The following is a 21368-nucleotide window of genomic DNA, read 5'->3' as shown; positions in this document are numbered from 1 at the left end:
GAACAACATATATGCTATATATTGTCCTATCATAACATTACATATATAGGCCCCAAAGGAAAAGATTGCTAGGAAAAGCATAAACATTTTAAAATAGCTTTCTTAAGGTGTTAGGTAGACTATAAGTATTTCAAATTTTTCATTTTTGGAAGATGCTTTTTGGTATATATCAGCAATTTTCAATTGGTGTACCACAAGAATTTTAAACAACCAATACCTGACTATTTAGTTAGGGGCACTGACCTCTTTTCCCTTAGATTATCAAATTTTAAAAAATGACCACAGCCAAAATCACAATAGCTATACAGTGTGAATGAATCAAAATTGTACTTATTTTTGTGAGATCAGCAAAAAAATATATTTTTTGGTGAGCTGCAGAATTTTAGTTATTAGTTTTTGTGTGCCCTAAGATGAAAAAGGTGAAAATCGCTGGTATATACTGCTGAACCTAAAAAAAAGTAGAATCCAAATAAACATGTAAAAGGAAATGTACAGAAAAAGAAAACATGGCTAAACATAGTAGCTCAAAGGGAGTCAGCAAGGCCAGACACAACAAAGAAACAGACACCAAAAGCACAAGCTGGACCTACACAGAAACCCCAGAACGTTCCAAAATCATAGTGTCTAAGAGGTCTAACAAAGAAAGGGGAGATAAACATGAGCCATCTTCTTGGTCTATTTTGCTTTGATCTGGGTAGTAGTGGTAAGCTTTCAAATTAAACAAATTAGAACAGAATGTAAAATTTAAAGGTTTTAAAAATAACAAATGGAAATGCCAAAAGGCCATTTTCTGCTTGCTTTTGGGCAGAGTTTCAGATTCCCAGGAGTTACATCTTCACTTTCCTCTATACTAAGGTATCAGAAACTGGCAAATGTTGAGGAACAGTTGATATTACACTGAAGGGCAAAAGATGGCTAAGACAAATTAGTGTATATCTTCAACATGGTCTTGTATCATATTAATGTAATTTCCACAGAGTTACCAAAGTGACTTTATTAAAACATAAATTAACCATGTCACTCACTATGTTTAAGGGACAGGGAAAGAAGAGGAGATTGAGTGGAATAGCAAGACAGGTAACTGGAAAGCAGAAGAGCTTAATACCACAAAGATCAAGAAAAGAGGATTTCAAGAAGGATGTGGTATCATGCTATTGAGAAGTGACAAGGAGACTGAAACAGATACAATAAACTTAGCAACAAGGAGGTTGTAGGTACCTTCACAAGGCAGTGGAACTGGTGGAAGCAGAAGCCATTTGCAGTTGAATAATGAATAGGAGGAAAGGAATTAAAGATAGGGAAGGAGTAGATTCAGGAAATGATTCTCTTATCTATCCATCCCTAGCAGTTAGTACAGAGCCTGTTGCATAGAAGACAATAAAGCACACCTAAAAATGAGCCACGAAAGCCTTAAATTTCCTGAAAGGAAACTATACAGCCATACCAACTCAATTTGTTTCAGGATTGGTTAAGGCTCTGAAAGCCAGAAAAGGGTGTCCCTTACCTGACAACAAAGGCTTGATTTGCTTAATTCTGGCAGCCATGGCAGGTGTGATTTTAGATTTGCCCTTAGAGTCTGAGGCAGTAGGTTCATCTGTCTCCATAGGAGCCAATGTGTCACCATCAAGCCCAATGCCTTCCAACAAGCCCTGGGTAGAAGCATCCATACTTCCAGCTGCTGCATCCTGCTCCCCATCTATAGGCATAAGAGGGGAACAATAAGACCATGTTGAGCCAGCACTTACCTGGAACCATTCCTTGTGCTGAAGAGTCCCAAGAAAGAGCTACCTATGGTGCTTGTTACTCTTTAAATGTCCGTGACTTCCTAAATCTACAGAGAGAACACAAAAAATAAAATCCAAAACTGTACTGATATGCTTCTCTCATTGGAGCCCTTCATAGCTAATACTGACAGCATCTTTTAATGAGAGTTTACGAACAGCCTTAACCCAGGGCTACTTTGGAAGACTGTAGGCACTGCATGACCCAGTGGGTATCATTCACGTAGACTACAATGTGCATGGTGCTCCCACGCTGTCAAGGAGCATGCCCTGCAAGAATTTTCTAGCTTGTTAGCAAACTCAAATTGGACATCATAGGTTACACCACTATAGAAATACATTTCCTAAATCCTAGTACTTAAGATTTTTGTATATAAATGTGAGATATGTAGCCTTTTTTTTTTTTGGTGTGTGTGCTCTTAGATGTAAGAATTGGCTTTAGTAATGCTTTATACAACACATCACCTAATTTTCTGGAAAATCTATGTGAAAATGGAGTCATCTTTGCTAAATGTGTGAAAAGACACTGCTGGGAAAAATATATCTGGATTGTTAGGTGGGGCAGTGAGTCTAATTTTGTTCTCAGCTCTTAGTGAATTATTTTATTCTTTCTTTGAGTTAAATTTGATGTATTTTGACTAAATTTGATATTTATAATTTTTGGTTTGGTCCATTTTCTCCAAAATTAAACTTGTCAGAGGTGTGATGTATTTTATTAATTCTGTTCCCTCTCCCATACTGTCACATTAGTCCTTATTCATTGTTTTACAAGTTATGTCTGCTTTCTTATTAATTCCTACATTTAGCAATTTTGGTGTAATTTTTAAGCATATCTGATAGGTTTTTATATATAAAATTATATTGTTTTAATGCTTTATCAAAGGTATTTCCTCCCCAATGCAGAATATAGGAGAAAAAAAAAACTTTCTAAAAAGGCTGCTTCTATTAACTTTAGGTTTGTCAGATTAGGGTCAGAAAAATGTGCATAATTTTTGCTTACTGAAATCTGGACTTTTTATTATGCTATAACATAAAAAGTATGTTCTAAAACAGCACTGTTCAATAGAAATAAAATGTGAGCTACATGTATTTAAAATTTTCTATGATCTTCATTAAAATCTAAAAAGAAACAGGTATACTTTTAAAATATACTGTTTAATCCAATATAATGAAAACTGTTACTTCAACATGTAATAAAATATAAATTATTAAGATTTTACATTTTATACTAAATATTTTTAAAAGGTATCTATTTTATACTTTATGGCACATCTCAATCAAGACATTAAATTTTTACTAAAATAATTCATCAAAAGATTCACATACCTAAGTTGTTCCAAACATACTCTAAAAATCTTCCAACCACTGACTAGGGTAAAGGCTGTTATATTTAAATGAATAAAAATTAAAAATTCAGTTTTCTCCACCCAACTTACAACATGATGTTATCTACTTCTAAGGTCATACTCTAAGGTTCTGGGGGAGGGAACATTTCATCCCATAACACCTTCCCCTTAACAAGAGGGAAGAAAAAAAAGAAAAGGAGAGGGAGACACAGAGAGTGAGAAAGGAAAGGAGAAAGGAGGGTTGGAGAGAATAAAGGAGGAAGAAAAAAGTTCAGTTTTTTAGTTGCATTAGCCACATTAAAGTATTCAACAGTCACACATGGCTAGTGGGTACTATATTGGACAGTGAGGTTCTAAAATGTTCCATGGCCACTTAAAACAATTATTTACCATTTTTAACCTATGAAATTAATCTCCTGAAAAATAAGAATACAAAAAAAATTAAAGTTCCAGCATACCCTTTGATACAGTAATTTCTAGGAATTAATCTTAGACTTGCATAAAAATATATATAGTGATATTCATTTTTCAAAATAATACATTAGAAACTTAACGGGGAATAATTAATTCACTGTACCTTTACATGGTACTTAATTTTAGTGAAAAGAGATCTATAAATATTATATCTTTAATAATTTATAATTATGTTAATAAAATATATCCTCAGGGAAAAAGACTGGGCAAACACTTCCAAAATATTAGTTTTTATGGCACAAATATGGATGAGTCTTCTTTCTACTACATCTTCTAATTCTTACCATTGTGGGTATATATTTTTATACAAAAAATGAGTAAAAAGTTTAATTTAAAAATAGTTAAAATCAAGGAAAGGAAAAAAATTGAGGCCTACAGATGGTAAGAGCTAACTAAAATTTCACAACAGACCTATAAAGACAGCTAGAACTTAAGAGAATGACTGAGATTTTAGTTTCTTGGAGTTACCTGATCTTTTTCCGCCCTGGGTCGTACCTGCCTTCTCATCCTTTGGAACCAGTTTCTGCATGTCCGCCTGGCCAAATTCACACCCAGATGGTAGGCTGCAACAAGAGAAACAGTGAGTCAAAAAACCTGGATAGTTCATCTCTTAAGTAGAGCTTGGTCTCTAACCTGCTTGACTGACACTATCCCTTCCTATAGCAGTAAGTTAACCTAATAGAACACCTGCAATGATTGAATTCGAGGTAGCACTCACCAAGGTTTCCAACTCAACTTTTTTCCCCCCAGGTTTTCACATCCAGATTTATTGAGAGAAAGGAGAAAAACGAGTTAGAGATAAGAGGAAAGCTCCCTGTCTACTTCGAGGGCCCTTTGGAGTCCCCTCCAACTCAACTTTTTAAACCTGGCCAACAACAGGGCCACATTTTAAACACCCATCATGCGACACACCATAACTGGGATATCAGATCAAAGGTGACTTTTATAAGAAAGTCCCTAGGCCATAAGTGGGAAGGACAATGCTATTGACTGAATGTTTGTGCCCCCTCAAAATCTGTATATGAAATCCTAATGCCTGATGTAATGGTGTTAGTAGGGAAGGCCTTTGGAAGGTGCTCACATCATAAAGGTGGAACCCTCACAAATGGGACTATTGTCTTTAGTCACTTCTGCCATGCAAAGACACAACAAGTCTGTCACCTGGAAGAGGGCCTTCATCCAACTATGCTGGCACTGTTATCTCAGACTATCAGTCTCTAGAACACTGAGCAATAGATTTCTGCTGTTGACAGGCACCAGTTTGTGGTTATTTTGTTACAGCAGCCAGAATGGACTAAGACTGACAAGGAAGCCTCTGAACTCTTTACCATACCCTTCTGTTCTTGACTAAAACCAATACTCCACAGCCACTGAGCTTAGTTTCTCTGTTAGGAAAGAAAATAACAAAAGAGATGGTCATTACCCTACCTGTTCGGAGTACACAGGGAGAGGAGGACAGTGCTTTCCCACACCAGGGAACAGTATAGCTGGCTCAGCTTGCTCAGAACACTCAGACCCAACTGAGAGCCCCACTGGTTTACAGAGATGGAACGAATTTCACTCTGCAATCAAAGTTACAAAAAGTTAATCTTTGGAATGTCCTTTGAATAATTATATTCAAAATCAACTTTCAGCTGTTTAAAAAGGATGAAGGATTCTGTTTTTCCCTTCCGTGTTCTCTTCACAGTTCTCTATTTCATCAAAATTTCCACATTTTAGGTCACAGTTCCACAAGGTATTCTCTTACAATACTTATAATCTGCCTCTAACATCTCTTCTCATTGCTTTTTGTAAAGTGAAAGACAGGAGTCACTGGCAACTCTTTTTCTAAATCAAAGAAACAGTTTTGTAGACTTACTGACAGCTTTCTAATTTTTTTTCTGTGGTGGTGGTGACATATTTCCCTCTTATTTCTTTATTTCAATAAATACTTAGATTTACTTAAGTCCTTAAACATTTCATTTTAATTTTATTTCTCATTTAATAAAAAAGTAGAAAAAATAAATCCCTAAGCTTTAAGTAGACTATTTTCTAAAATAGTTTATAACTGCTTTTATTTGATTTGAGTCAATGAATATACTCTTGCTCAACAGCATAAAACAGAACTGCTAAAATATTACACCATTAGTCTTTAGAATCGATTACTTGAAAACCGAAGGTAGTAAAACTATGAGCACATAAGTAAACACATCTTTTGGAATCAAAAGAGGAACCTCACATGGATTGTAGGCATAGGGTTTGATATTTAGGAAATCTTTGGTAGTCTGTTAATTGCCATTGACTTAAATGTTCTGTGGTCAAACTTCCTTCTTGCCATCCCATTATCAGGCCTTCATGCATTTGCAGAAAGGTTAGGAAGTAATAGGCCAGATGAGTACCCAACTGAGGCTTGCCTGCTAAAAAGGTTAACTATATATCTCAGTTGGCCTATACGAATGCTCCATATCTATCTGTTATTTATACCAACCTCCTTTACTCTAAGAAGGCCCAGATCAGAAAACAAATTATATGATCACTCAACTTCTAATGAAAAAAAGAATACTTAGGCAAAGTGAAACTAGACAGCAACTTGAAGCATAAACTTAAGTCACCCATAGGAAAAAAAATCTCACCCTAGAACTGTTCTTTCAGTAGCTAGCCCAGGAAGAATTGCTAGGTACAGTAAGATGCCTAAGTATTTCACTGGCTTTAAACAAACATGTTTATCCCTAAGATAATTCTTACCTGTCCAACTCTACAAGTATGAACAAACATCATGATATAGGCGTGGGCAGCAGTGAGTGCATGTAGTAGAGGGGTGGCCTGAGCTGAGAGGGTAGCATCAGCAACATTGCCAGCACAAGCCAGCTCTCGCAACAGCACTGAGCCCCCAGGAGATTCAATTGGGCGGTGTAAGGGCTCCAAAGAGGAGAGGATGGAGTCCAACTGAAGGAGACCCTCCTGAAGGACTTTGGGTTCATGTGACAGTGTCTGAAACAAGAATAATTAAAATATTAATGTACAATGAACTTCATAAGCATCATGTCTTTACAGTCACAAGAGAAAAAGTAAAAGACAAATCTCTAATTGAAAAACCAAAATAAAAAAAAAAAAAAAAAAAAGACAAATCTCATAATTTCAGACTTGGTCATGATCTCTTCCTTGGTAAATGGTGGAGACAAAATATGAATGCAGGTGTAACACACCTCAACATCTCCTACAGCAATACATTACTTTTCTCAAGTGACAGGCTTTCAAATGTGGTAAGCCAATCATATTTAAAAAGCTTGTGATGGTCAAACTGGAATCTGTCATAGCCAGGACTTCATGCTATAAGATGAATTCCAAATTTTGCTTAACAGGGTGCAATATTTGGCAAGGTTCCAAAACATGTAAGTATTACAAATGTTCTTCCCACAATAAGACAGGCATTGGCTAATCAACTTATTTGTTTTATGAGGGAACTCAAGGATTACATGGCCCTTATAATTTCTTTTTGAGTCCTATCATTTGCCATTCAAAGATGTGAGACCTTAATGTGTCATTGCTATGGCTTTAAATAAATCTATCCACTACCACTTAGTATCTTAGAAGTAGGATAAAGATTGAGCAGCTTTATAACTTTCTTAGTTATGAAATAGCACTTAATTAAACATTCACAAAAAAGTAAAGCAAAATGAAACATTAAATGCAGAAATGTAATAATTATGGATCTTTACACAATTTTTATGGAAAATAAAGCAAAAATTATTTATTACTGTACAACTGAGCTAATAAAAGAGCTTCATAGATTTAATCCAATCCCTATAAAAATACCAATGGTTTTTTTAACAGAAATAGAAAAATGTCTTTACATTCATTAAGAATCTTAAGGGACACTAAATGAGATATAACTATATTAAAAAAGAACAAAGGTGGAGGTCTCACATCCTGATTTCTGAAATTACCACCACAAAGCTATGGTAATCAAAAGTGTGGTACTGACATGAAGACAGACACCAAGACCAATGAAATAGAAAAGGAAACACATAAATAAACCCTCATATATATGGTCAAATTATTTCTGACAAGGGTACAATAGGGAAAGGAGAGTCTTTTCAACAGTGGTAGGAAAACTAAATACATGCAAAAGAATGAAGTTGGACCTTATCATATACCATATAAAAATTAACTCAAAACACATCAAAGACCTAAGTGTAAAAGCTAAAACCATAAAACACCTAGAAGAAGCTGTAAGGTAAGTAAAAGCTGCATGACATTGGATCTGGCAATGATTTCTTGGATATGACACCAAAAGCACAAGCAACAAAGAAAACATAAACTGGGCTTCTTCAAAATTAAAACCTTTTGTGCACCAAACTAAGCTATCAATAGTGCAAAGGTAACCCACAGACTGGGAGAAAATATTTACAAATCATTTATCTGATAAGGGACTAATATAAAAAATACAATTCAACAACAAAAAAAACCCCATTAAACAACGGACAAAGGACCTGAATAGACATTTCTCCAAAGAAGATACTCAAATAGCCAATAAGCATATGAAAAGATGCTTAACATCATTAATTAGGGAGCAGCAAATCAAAATCATGAGATCTCATTTCACACGCACTGGTTTGGCTACCATCAAAAACCTAGGAAATAGTAAGTACTGATGAGGATGTGAAGAAATCGGAATCCCTGGGCATTGCTGGTTGAAATGTGAAATGTGAAGCTGCTGTGGAAAGCAATATATATAATTCCTCAAAAAATTAAAACCAAAATTACCATATAATTCAGCAATCCTACTTCTGGGTATATAACCAAAAGAACTGAGTGCAGAGTCTCAAGTATGATCCCACTTTATGTTAAAGAAGTTAAAACTTATAGAACCAGAGAACAGAATGATGGTTGCTAGGAGCTGGAGGGAAATGTGAAGATATTGGTCAAAAGATATAAGATGATTAACTGCTAGGGATCTAATGTACAGCATATGGTGACTATAGTTAATAATAATGTTACTATATATTTCAAATTTGCTCAGAGTAGACCTTAAGTGTTCTCACCACACACAAAAGCAGAGTCCTGAAATATTCACACACCCATGTTCATAGCAGTACTAATGAATAATAACAGCTAAGAGGTAGAGGTGGAAGCAACCCAAATGTTTATCAATGAATTAATATCCATGAACAAAATGTGGTTTACACAAGAATGGAGTAAATTCAGCCTTAAAAAGGAAGGAAATTATGACATATGCTACAACATGGGTAAGCCAGCCACAGAAGGACAAATACCTTATGGAGTGCATTTCACATGAGGTACCTAGAGCAGTCAAATTCATAGAGACAGAAAATAGAATGGTGGTTAACCAGGAGCTGGGAGGAAGACGGGGGTGAGGAGTTGCTTAGTGAGTATAGATTTTCAGTTTTCCAAGACGAAAAGGAGTTCTATAGATGGGTTGCACAACTACATGACTATACTTAACATTACTGAACCGTACACTTAAAAATGGTTCAAGTGGTAAATATCATGTTACGCATATTTTTCTACTTTAAAATAAACAAACTTCATATTTTGGCAGTATTTGAGCAATAAACTACAGGTCAATTATGCTTAGAATTCATGACCACCAAGTTTGAAAAAGGAAAATAAAATAAAAGGAAAAACAATACTAGACTGTGTTAAAAGCATCCATGACACACTAATAAAGCCCAGCTTCAAAGCTTTCTTGGAGCTGGTCCCTTACAATAAACTTAAATATTAGAAATATATACCAAACTCCAGGAACAAAGAACAATCAACTTCAACTTCTCAATGATAAATAATGTGGCACACTATTAGTCACAAATTTCATGCAGTACATAATGACAAATTTCATGATTATTTTTTTAGTTGAAGGTAAAGGGAAGCCAAAAAACTGTGGTACATTTACACAATGGAATACTATGTAGCAGAAAGAAAGAAGGAACTCCTGCCATTTGCAACAACATGGATGGAACTAGAGAGAATTATGCTTAGTGAAATAAGCCAGGCAAAGAAAGCAAAATACCATATGATATCACCTAATACAGGAAACTAAAGAACAACACAAACAAACGAACTAAATAGAACAAAGAGCAGAATAGCAGTCAATAGAGGGGAGAGGGGAGGGAGAGAAGGGGGTTAAGTAAGGGAAGGGTTTAGTCAAAGAACGTGTATAAATGACTCATGGATACGGACAACAGGGAAGGATATGATTGTGGGAGAGGTGGTGGGCTGGGTGGGGGAAAAATGGAACAACTGTAATTGAAAAACCAAAAATAAAAAAAATAAAAAAATAAAAAATAAAGGGAAGTCATGGTAGTAACACAGATAAAAGTATTGCAATAGACTTCTAAAAAGAAATGAAAGTGTTTGGCCAGATGCTTCTTACCAATATGGATTTGCAGACACCTGCAACAGCCTGGCAGGCTGCAGATGTAGGAAAGTCAATGGGCAGATTGGGAAGACCCAAAATAGTAACCAAAGGCAAGAGTCCTTTCTGATTCACAAATTCCTGGCAGTGGTCATCTGTTGTATTGTTGCTCAGAATAGATTCCACAAATTTCATCTAGGTAAGAAAAAATTTAAAAATAGTTAGAGCCTGACACTTGGAACTAAAAAAACCAGGACAGGGGTAGCCCTGTAGTCACAAAATCAGTATTTTCTAGAATACCAAAACCTCAGGTAAAAACACACACGCGCGCACACACACACACACACACACACGCACACGCGCGCACACACGCACACACACCTTAAACATCCAGAAAATAAAAAAATAATTACAACTTCTTCCCAATCTATTTTTTCAGCCACATGTAAAGTCATATAATTTGAGAGTATGGAGAGGTTAAATGACTTGCTCAGGGCCCCACGATGAACTAGTGGCAGAATCAAGTCTAATTTTTTAATTCCCTCATTTAGCTCTCCATGCATGATAATGTGTTGCCTCCCCCCTAAAGCAAACAACACGGATACTTTCCCTCAAATATGCTCATAATGCAAATTAAACCCAGAATTTTGGAAGAGCAATTTGGACTAAATTAAGCATTTTGTAAGGGTAAGAAAATAAAATTTGGGCAACACCACATGGGCACAAGAGAACTCATCTCTGGAAGTCTTGGAAGTGCTTAATGGGCTAGAACAAATGCTAAGTGGGCTTCCCTTTACAGGTAAACAATTCTGGGAAAGCTCAAACTCTTCACTTTTTCCTGTGAGACACACAGGACGTTAAAAGAAAAGGCCATGTTATTTTTTAAAAAGAAGTTAATGGGAAAAATGGCAAGTAACAGTGAAAAATATATTTGGAGACATGCAAGGAACATAATACTGAATTGGCCTAACAAATCCCACTCTTTCTGTTTAGATGTCAACAGGGAATGGTAACAACCAACAGAAAATTGGGAATACCCAGAAAAAAAGGAGCGTGTTGGCCAATTTTTGGCAAACCAGTCTCACAGAACAAGGTTTTGCACATCTTTTCCCACTTATCTGCATTTTAAGGGCCCCAGTTAAATAAAAACACAGACATCACTGGACTATTTGCTAACATCACACATTTTCCAGAAAATCACAAACCTTTACTTATTTGGCCCTACCATAAATCTTACCACGTTAAGGATGTAATCCATGAGGGGAATAGGAATACGTTCCTCTGTACCAACAACCCTGTTAAGGGAGAAAAGAGTGAGTTACACAAAAATTCACAATATCAGTGTAAGAGAACAAAGTGAGGGAAGGGAAACAGTATGAAATTCTAGGCACTTTTCTACTTTAGACTTAGAGCCTTTAGTATATATATATATATTACCCTATTTTAGGCAAATTACCATAGGAAGAATTTATCAATATGAAAATATTAAAAATTAACAAGTTCATATAAGACACTATTTAAACATCTGCTTGAAGAAAGACGCTAAAGAAACATTCATAAACATCTTACCATGGTCTTGCATCAGGTTTGAAGTTAGAGAACAGGAAATGGAATTTAATTTTGCTCAAAATCCCATGCTTAGATGGACAAACCAGTCAGAACAGTCAAAGTTGGTCAAAGATGAAGCCAACACCCAAGGCTTCCTTCCCTAACAATCGGTGCTTTTGTCACAACAGTTCCTGAACTATCCAAAAATTGCAATCAGGTCTTTTGTTTCAGGTCCTTCAATGCTGCATTGAAAGTGAAAAGGCTGCAATAATGCTATAGCCACAGAAAATGCAGCCTTTATTTAGTCCAATGGCTACAGCTTAGCATTTTCAAGAAGTAAAGAGGTGAAAAAACCCACAAAATATATGAAAATAAAACAAAATCTATCTCAAACATAAACCCTAGGTAGGGACATAACTTGAATCAAATAAGGAGCACTTTGGCTATATATGACCTTAGAACAGATTTTGGGGGGAATGGCAGTGATGGAAGAATGGTAAGGTAGTTGGAGAGAGGCCAGAAAAGTTGGCAAGAAGCTAATAGTTCTCATCTCTGAACAAGATAAAATGTGAATAAAGGTTTGTCGGGCACAAAGACATTTGGCAGCAAAATCTAAACTAAACTAGGCAAAAAAAGTGGAAAGGCATCACAATGGCTCCACTGACGAAATATCCAGAGCTAGGGTTTGGTTAGGATGTTGTGAACATGCTCAGTGAAGAATGTGGAAAGGACCTTTATACAAAGGGAGAACCCAAAAGCCAGGAGTAAAATGATTTCATGGGAAAACGGCCAACTTTTCTTTTAAGTTCCCCCTGCAGAACCACTGTAGCATTCCCTGCTACTAACACCAATATATCTACCCAAGCTGCACTGCACCTTCTTGGAAAGAACCCAGAAATCCATCTCCACAGCTAAGGGGCACAGGTGTGGCTCTAGCCTACTGAGACACCTGCCCCTTTGCCGAAGCCATATATAATGGTAAAGAGCCAAAGTACTACCATGAAATAGAACCCAGGTACTTCATTTGCTAAATGGAAGTTGGAGAGGAGAACAGAGAGAACAAACCAACAGATGTTTTTAATCCAACTCCAGGAACAAACTTGTTCCGAAACCACTTTCCTTCCTACCCTCAACTTTTGGCTTCCATGCTCAGGATGTCATATAGGAATAGTAAAACGATCAGCTCTCTCCCCCAACCAACTGGCTTATAAAGTCATTCTAATCTTAACCTTGTATGAAACTTTGACTCATGGCATTTTTGAAATGATACAAGACAGCATTCCCAAGATGAATGAAACAGTTCACCTCAGCTGTCAAATAAAACTTCCTGTCATTTACCTCCAAAGCATGTACACATTCCCAAGCTCAATTTTACTCTGGCCAGTTTTACATGTGTGTTTATGGTGCTGAAGCTCTTAATCAGAAGTAAAGGAGGATTCCAACTGAATGTCATGGTACAGTGTATAACACAACAGACCTTATGAGGTTTTTTGAGGGGGTGGATAAGGGAACCAGGTCTCTTCCAGCTCCTGAGGAAACACAGCTGCCTTTGGCAAAGAAGCCATTCCAGTGGGTCATGATTCAGGAAACAACTGCTTCTTTGCATTCGCTGCCTTTAAAGCTGCCTCTAAAGCTCAGACAGCTGCCATTCACATTCCCAAGACCACAGGGATTTATATAACCGCTATAAGTTGTTCAGGATAAGATTAGGTTACATTATGCAAAGTAAAAGGAACTGACCTTTTACAAACAAACAAACCATGTTACACCAATTAAAACCTCTGGTTACTTACTGGCAAGTATGTTCATTCCTAGCAATATCAGTTTTGCTGAGGTCAAATGATTAAGAAGGCAGAAGAGGCCAAAGGACAAGTATTTAAAACCATTTGTGATGAATGCCTCCAAATGTATTGTTGAACAGAACTCTATGCATGTGGGGGATACAGTAGTGCCTAAATTTCCTTATTCCAGGTCTCTAGCACAAAACCATGTGTCTCAAGCTCAAATAGAAACATCATTTTCAAATATTAGCTGTGGATTTTGGAAAAAAAATAGGGACAAGAACATTGTCTTAGTCTGGAGAACATTGTCTTAGTCTGGAGAAAAAAGGAAACTCAGAGGTCAACAGAAGAATGGATAAACACTGCAGTATATTCATACAACAGGATACTGCTCAACAGCTAAAAGGAGGCTGACAGATGCAACATGAATCTCAGCGTAATGCACAACAGAAACCAGGTAAATGAATGTACATCAGATGATACACATATAAAACTACATTTATCCTATTTATATGATGTTCTAGTGTAGGCTAACTTATTTTATGATGATAGAAATTAATTATTTTCTCATTTTAGGGTGGGGAAATAGAAAATTTAAAATCTGTGCAGTTTACTGTATAGAAATTATACCTAGATAAAAATATTGGAAAAATGTACTTGTATGTATTTAAGGCACTGGAGAACAGAATAGGGCATGGGAGACAGAAAATTGTTTTGAGTCCCACTTAAGAATTTTGTGCTTGGGGGCAGGTATAAATAAACAAGACTTTTGGGGAGGGGGTGGCATACATTGTAAACTTTTCTGAACCTCTGCCTATAGAGGCAGAAAGTATATAGCAACTCCTACCATAACAACTATATGGGATAACATACTGTAGCTTTCAAAATGGGCATTGAGTTTATCAGATAGTCTCTTGCTTTTCCTTTCAGCCCTAATAGTGACACAACTGAGGCTTCTAAAGGTGGCAGAAGTGAAAAAGTATACATGTACACTCTGACGTATGTTATATGAATGAGGTAGTGACAAACACCCAGATCATGCAGAGTATAGAAAAACATCGATACCATGCAATAGCAACTTTTAGAGTCCTTTGCAGCTTAGAAGCTACATAAAACTAAAACTATGGTAGGGTATTAATGCTGTGCATCTCGATTTTTCCTACCTATTCATTCTCATTCAAGTTTCATTAGGGCCCAATCTCTTGGCATTTAAGACTCAGGAAAGTCATTAATCTAATGCTCTTGATTCATTTCATCAATCCATTAAATAAACATTTACTGACTGATTACCTACTATATACAAAGTGACTGAGGTAAACCATTAGAATATATGACAGAATATATGAGTCGTTGGCAGCCGTCCGTCTCGAGAGACGATGGTGTAGCTTCTTAAGAGTCTATCTGCACCGCCGAGAATGGTTGTGCAGTCCGACTCGGGAGTGACACGGTATCTGTCTCCTCCTGTGTTGAATTGACATCTTGCGATGACGCTGGAGTGTCCTCTCCAGTGAAGCTGAAGCTACAGAGCCTGGGCAGGGTGATATGGAGGGTCTGCAGTTGACCAAGCAGCAGACCCCCCCTCTCTTCGCAGCTGAAGGGTCCAAGGGAAAGATGGAGTCAATACAGCTTGGCTTCAGGTGCGCCGCAGGAGTTGCCGGTGTTGACTACAACGTCAAACCGCCTTAGGGACTCCGGCTCCGGATTTTCTGTCGGGGTTTACTCCCTTAGCCTTTCCCCTGAAGAGGTATGCTGCAAGGCAGCGGAGGTTTTTTGGAGTCAGAGTTTTCCTTCTCTGATGTGCCCTGACTGGAAGATCGAACCAGCGACACTTAGCTCGCAGGCCGACGCTCAATCCACTGAGCCAAACCAGCCAGGGTTAGAATATATGAGTAATTTTAACAAAACTGCTAGGAGAACATAAAAGACTGACTTCCTATTTGGAGATAAAAGGAAAATCTCCTTAAAGAATGAAGCATTTGAGCTGATCTTGCAAAATTTGGTAGATAAAAAAAAAGATAAGATAATTTAGGGAAGGTGGATAAATACAGATAGAACACAGTGACACATGATATTCCAAGAAAATCATGGAGAGTGAGGAAGACGTGGAGGGCTTGAGAAAATGCCCATCTACTATGACAGTTTGAAACCTGGGCATGTTAGTTATATCTACGGCATCTGTAAGGTATCCAGATAGAAAAGAAGTTGTACGCAGATGAATATATACAGCTTGACTCAAAACCAGCACCTGCCCCCACCACATCTAAGAAAACTTTCCCTTGCTTGTTTGTAGCAAGGAAAGGGAACCCTAGTTCAGTGGGCTGGCTGACAGTCGAGGGTATGGCAAGGAAGCATTGAGATTCTGAGTCCTTTGCAAATAATCATGCTTTCTTTTAGAGTACCCGACCCCCGGTTCCAGGAACTTTTTAATCAAAACAAAAGATGCTGCTAGAATGAAGGTAAAGTTTCCTATTCAGGCAAGGGTTAAGATCTACTCAACAAGGCAATGTACTTAGTATTTAATGCCTCTCTCCCAAATAAACTCATACCAACAGGCTCAATACTTTCTAGAGTTCCAATAGGGCAACACTGGTTTTGGAGTCTAGGTCTTTAATCCTGCTATCTATTCCACCCTAGTCTTCTCTTAAGTCCGAAGCTCAAACCCATTCATATCCATGCCTAAAATGCTCATGCTTCTCTCAGAATTACTTACCTATACACCAAAAGAGCACTATTAAATGAATGAGTGCTTATTTGTCCAGAGAAACCTCACCCACTTCTAGCAAGAAGGCTATTAAGTTATTCCTCCAATAGTCAGACAGACTACCCACTACCAACCAGCAGTCTTTAAAGCCCACCCTAATTTCATTATCCAGACAGCCATTTTTTTCTTATGTTAAAAAAACCTCAAATAAATAGAAAATAAGAAAGAAAATCTACTGTGCCTAGTTAAATCATAAAGTATGTTCCAAAACCTTCTGATTTATCTGGAATAAACAGATAGGGATCAAACGAAAACAAAGTCCAACCAACAACAAATCCCTATAACATAAGGATTTCTTAAGAGACAGGCTTCAAAAATGCCATGTGTTCCATATGTGTCCACTTACAGAAGTAATCAAACAGTCAATGCTGTGGAATACCAAGTCAACAAAAAAGAAAATAAGATCTCTGAGGAAAGCCCATCAACTTGATGTACTGAATTCTGATTCAATTTCATGAACAGCTTTTAATAAAGATAGCTCACTAAGGTAACCAATACAATTAAATACCAAAGCACAAATGACACACAAGGGTCAAAGAAAAAAACAAACAAACAAAAAAAAAACCTATCGACTCTTAGGGCCAGAAGAACTTTATAATGATCTATTTCGACTCCCTCGCTTTTATAGATGAAAATGACGTGCCCAAGATGACAAGGCTAGTGAACCTATCTTGCAAACACTCACTGCTGATTAGGCTCGGTTTCATTCTGTTGGGCAGAGTTAAAGCTCTGCATGGCCTGTACTTCCTCTTCCTCCTCATCTTCACTAGAGGCCTCTTCTGCAGCATGATTAGACCTTGGGGGAGGAGCAGTGGCACTGCCATCTGCCTTCTGGATTGATGGCTTCTGACAGATGTATTTAGGGTCTCTCCCAAGGTTACAGATTTCTTCAAGTAACTGAAAGGTACAGGAAATAAGATTATTTATTAGTAATTATGGGACGGGTGGGGTGACTAAAAACTCTTGGGCCATTTTCTATGTGCTATACACAGAAGTACCAAAACATTGTATGCCTGTTATATACACTATTCCTGAAATGTAGTTATTAAGCCCATTTTACAAACTAGGGAAGTGAAGTTCTGCAAAGTTAAATAACTTCTTCAGGGTTACATGGCTGTTAAGTGATTGACTTATCTGACTTGATGTCCTAATTCACCAGGCACCAGGAACCATATACTAGTTTTGACAACCCTGATAAAGAACTGGGACGGCTAGTAAATGTGGGGAAAAAAATCAAGACACAAAGATTAGGAAGGGAAATAAGATTTTACAAACAGAAGTTATGCCTTGGCAACTTGTTAATAACAGGATGGGGAAAAAGTGGGTTGACAGTTGTTCATATGGAAAACAGTACAATAATCAATAAATAATAATAAAAGAATAAACTATGTTTTGCATACTCAAAACTGTCAACCCACTTTTGCCCCACCTTTTTAAAGAAAGCAATACTAAATGACTTTTTTGAACAGGGGATGGGCAAAGGACCAACCCAAGGACGTGGAGAAAATGAGGCAGATATAGTCCTCTTATAGGCACAGTCTAAGAATCCAAATGACCTGCAGCAGGCCAAGCCTTTTTCTAAACACCCCCCTTATTGCTGTCTCATGCCCATGGCCACAACCTTATCATTTCCTACCTTAATGATCGCAGTTGTTGCATCTGTTTTGAGGGTGGGCTGATGCCTCATGAGCTCATCAACAGCACTCCCCAGGTTTGATGCAGTATCCCCTTAAAACAAAACAAAAACAAAAAATAACTGTTAGAGAGATTGAAGAAAATAGAGCTATTTTTCTATGCCAATATAAGGAGGAAAGAAGAAAATAAGCTGGCTGTTGTGCTTTTCTAATGCTGTGCTTCCTTAAATGAATTCACACCTAGCCCAGCAACCAAATCACTGGGGAGGAGGATGGAATCCTTATCAGTCTAGTAAACACATTTTACAATAACCATGTTTGCTACATTCTACTCTGGCAATCTCTATCAAGATGTGAACTTCTATTGCAGAGTAAAGAGAGAGAAAAGAAAGAAGCATAACTATTAATCCCTTGGCTGCCTCAGGAAAGAAAGATAACATCTAGAATGCTACAGTGGTAGCTGGAAGCCTAAAGCACATTTTTGAAAGCTGGATTCTTTCTGGAACACTACCTTCCTTCTATTCTTCAATGATCTGGTCTCAAATACAGTTAGAAGAAATTATTCATTTGTGACTATCTTTGAGACTTGGATATTAGAACAGATTACCAAGATCAACACCTTGGAACTCCGTATCTCCTTTTGCTACAGACTAAATAGTGGACCTGGAAATCTATTGCTATTCTCTAACACTGACTTCTCACCAGCACCGTGATGGCACATTTAACAGTGAACTGTTGAGAAGCATGGAATTTTATGAGCAGAAACTAAGAATGAAGCATTCCTTTCTACCTGCAATTCAATGTATGGTGATAATTCCCATTAAGCTTAGCACATCTAGCCAGAGAAATGATGTGAGGTCATGGAAGGGTTTCTTTGCCAATTAGTGACTATTAATCATTTAAAATCTTGGCACAACAGCAAACCAATTATTTATGTTAAGATAAATCCTGGTGACTTACCAAGGGGATCAGAACTCCTCCTCCTCCGCATGGCTGGGAGGTAATCTGGAGAGAGAAGAACTTTGAAGAGACGTTCAAAAGGCTGACACTGTACAAATGACTGAAGACCTCGTGCATTCAAGCAGAGTGCACTGAACACATTTGGGAGGGAACCAAGGACTTCACGGGTAGCAGGAACCTAGAGAGAACATCAAGTGAGCCTGAAGACATCTAAAAGAGTTCAGGTGTTGGTGCTAAGAAGACTGTGGCCAGGGGTATAACACAGAGGGATAGAAGAAATGTTGACCAGGTCCCAATTAGTTTCAGTACTACTGTATACACAGAAGACATGAGGTAAGATTTTCATGCCATAAGACTGCTTTTCAAATATATATGAGAGAGAGAAACAGAGAGAGTGAGTTTTATGGGGAGGGGTATACATGGAATGTTCTTTACAGAACAGAACAAAGGACTCACATCTTTGATAAGCAGTGCATGAAGCATGACATCTGTCAATCCATTGTCCTGGAGTGAGGAGAGCAGTGATGGTTCTTGAAATACAAACACAGTCACCACTTCAGTAGCTTAAAAAAGAAGAAATATGAGAAACTGATTCTTCACAGGTAAAAGCAAAACTCCAAAAGCTTAAAAAAACAAACAAACATACTAAATGTACAACAATTGAAATGCTTATTTCTATCATAAAATCAAAATTGCTAATACTGCCCATCAGAGATTAATCATTATTAAGAATTTAACAACTACCCTTCTAGATTTTTTTGAGCAATGTACAGGTAATGACAACTATAGTACATAATACATTGTACTGAATACTGGAAGTATGCTAGTAGATTAGATTTCAGGTATTCTCATATAAAAAAAGGTAACTATGTGAAGAGATGTTAATTAGTTTGACTGTAGAAATCATTTCACTATGCACATTGGATCACACTGCACACCTTAAATATACACAATTTTATTTAAAATATAAAATAAATAAAAAGGATTTCACATATTTTTACACAAATGAGGTTATCTTTATTGTCATATAACCTTTATCTTTCCCTGTCGCTACAACTTATTTAATGGCTGCATACTATTCCACTAAATAAATGTATCACCATGTATATAAATCAGTACACACTTGTGAGAATTGATAAACCAAAAAATATGGCCATTTTTGTCAGCGTAAGCAGGAAAAAAAATCTAAGGTGAAGCAGAGGGTGGTTTGCCAGGTGAAAATGAACATAAACTTAACTGATGAAAATAGACAAAATGTGGGCTGGGTGGGGGTGGGTAGAGGGACTGAGCAAAAACAAGTAAAGAGAGAGAACGCTCACGGACAAGTGTGGTGATTGCCGGGTGGTAGGAGGGGGTGGAGGAAAGTGGAGGAGGGTAAAGGAGGGATAAATGGTGATGGAAGGAGACCTAACTTGGGGTGGAGAACACACAATACAGTGTACAGATAATGTGTTGTAAAATTGTGCACCTGAAACCTGTATAATTTTGTTAACCAGTGTCACTCCAGTAAATTCAACAGAAAAAGAAAAAAATCACTAAGAAAATGAAAATAAACAAAATGTATTCTTAAAAAGCCTTTTCAATAATTTAAAAATATCATCAACATTGTTAGGACTCCTTGGGTATTAATCTGATGAGCTATACAATAGGGTTTCTCGGAGAGAACATATAAGTTAAAAAGGAACCAAAGAAATTTCCCTGAAGGAAAAAAATTCAGATTTTAAATATGGCCTAACCAAGTGCTGTGAGGGAACATTGAAAAGAATTATAACTAAAAACATCCTGGTGATCTCAGTGAACTCTAAGGGTAAAGAGAAATAAATTTTTCAACAAAGAAATAAGAAACAGTTCAACATCATTGTTATCTACAATATGCAATATTAAAAGATAATGGAGAAACATCAGAAAAATTCTGAAAGGAAAGGAAGTATAACATCTTAAGAATTATGGAAAGATGTACTCTTAACAAAATTAAATAGTGACTCAAAGAGAGGGAAAGTCTAGGGCTACTAAAAAAGAAAAGAAAGAAAATGGTGAGAAAGAAGTGAAGAAAAGGCAGGGTTAAGGTCTTATTTTGTCCAGTTTGGCAGAAGACATAGTAAGAAATTTTAAGTTTAGGTGTCAATAAAACAATATAAGAACCATTATAAAAAAATGACAAAATTAATGTAAAATTTAGAATATGAAAACAGTAACATAAGACTTTCAGAAAAGGAAAAACATATTGGAGATCACAAATCTATTCAATGTATGAAGTTCTTCTTTTGAGATAAAAAGGCACAATACCTTAATAAATCACTCTGCTGAAAACAACTAAAAGCTGGATTAAGTATTTGAAACATATTTCAAAATGTAAAGAGCAGACAAAATAAATTATAGCAAAGGTCCAAACTAAGTTAAAATGGGAACTCAGAGTTTTCAAGGCTTTTGTCTTTAGGGTAGTTCACCTAAGCAAGTGACCTTGGTTTTGAAGACTACTTAGGATACTGGAATAGGACATAAAAGCATAGGGACATACCTTCATTGAATAGGAAATCCAGTAGAAAAGGAGTCTGTTTATATTACAGATGGCAGTACACCAATCACATGTAAGGGAGCCTGCTGGAGAGTTGCTGCTTTCCACCCCATGACCGGACCACTCCTAATAAAGGATGGGACTCAAAAGTCAACCCAATTCAAGAGTCGACTGCAGTCATTTTGGCACTGGAGGACAGCTCAATAAAGGTAT

The 21368-nt window shown here is 37.0% G+C and overlaps 1 protein-coding gene across 9 annotated transcripts in view; it reads right to left on the bottom strand.

Annotated features, from left to right (window-relative positions):
- HUWE1 (HECT, UBA and WWE domain containing E3 ubiquitin protein ligase 1) overlaps nucleotides 1-21368 on the bottom strand; it is a 166729-nt gene that overhangs the window by 63475 nt on the left and 81886 nt on the right. For 8 of the 9 annotated variants that reach the window (XM_090264628.1, XM_090264634.1, XM_090264633.1 and 5 more), the window contains 10 exons: nucleotides 19097-19203; nucleotides 18641-18818; nucleotides 17683-17774; nucleotides 16732-16943; nucleotides 11194-11251; nucleotides 9975-10151; nucleotides 6326-6571; nucleotides 5030-5163; nucleotides 4070-4164; nucleotides 1505-1696 (listed from right to left, as the gene is read on the bottom strand). In XM_090264628.1, coding sequence (XP_090120754.1) covers nucleotides 1505-1696; nucleotides 4070-4164; nucleotides 5030-5163; nucleotides 6326-6571; nucleotides 9975-10151; nucleotides 11194-11251; nucleotides 16732-16943; nucleotides 17683-17774; nucleotides 18641-18818; nucleotides 19097-19203 — 1491 coding nt within the window. The remainder of the gene's footprint in view (nucleotides 1-1504; nucleotides 1697-4069; nucleotides 4165-5029; nucleotides 5164-6325; nucleotides 6572-9974; nucleotides 10152-11193; nucleotides 11252-16731; nucleotides 16944-17682; nucleotides 17775-18640; nucleotides 18819-19096; nucleotides 19204-21368) is intronic. The other variant, XM_090264632.1, reaches the window with a different exon arrangement.

The sequence above is a fragment of the Furipterus horrens genome, unplaced genomic scaffold (assembly GCF_987537825.1).
Source record: "Furipterus horrens unplaced genomic scaffold, mFurHor1.1.pri manual_scaffold_17, whole genome shotgun sequence".
NCBI lineage: Eukaryota > Metazoa > Chordata > Mammalia > Chiroptera > Furipteridae > Furipterus > Furipterus horrens.
The sequence above is the reverse complement of the archived record's forward strand: the minus strand, read 5'-3'. Positions and strand labels throughout refer to the sequence as shown.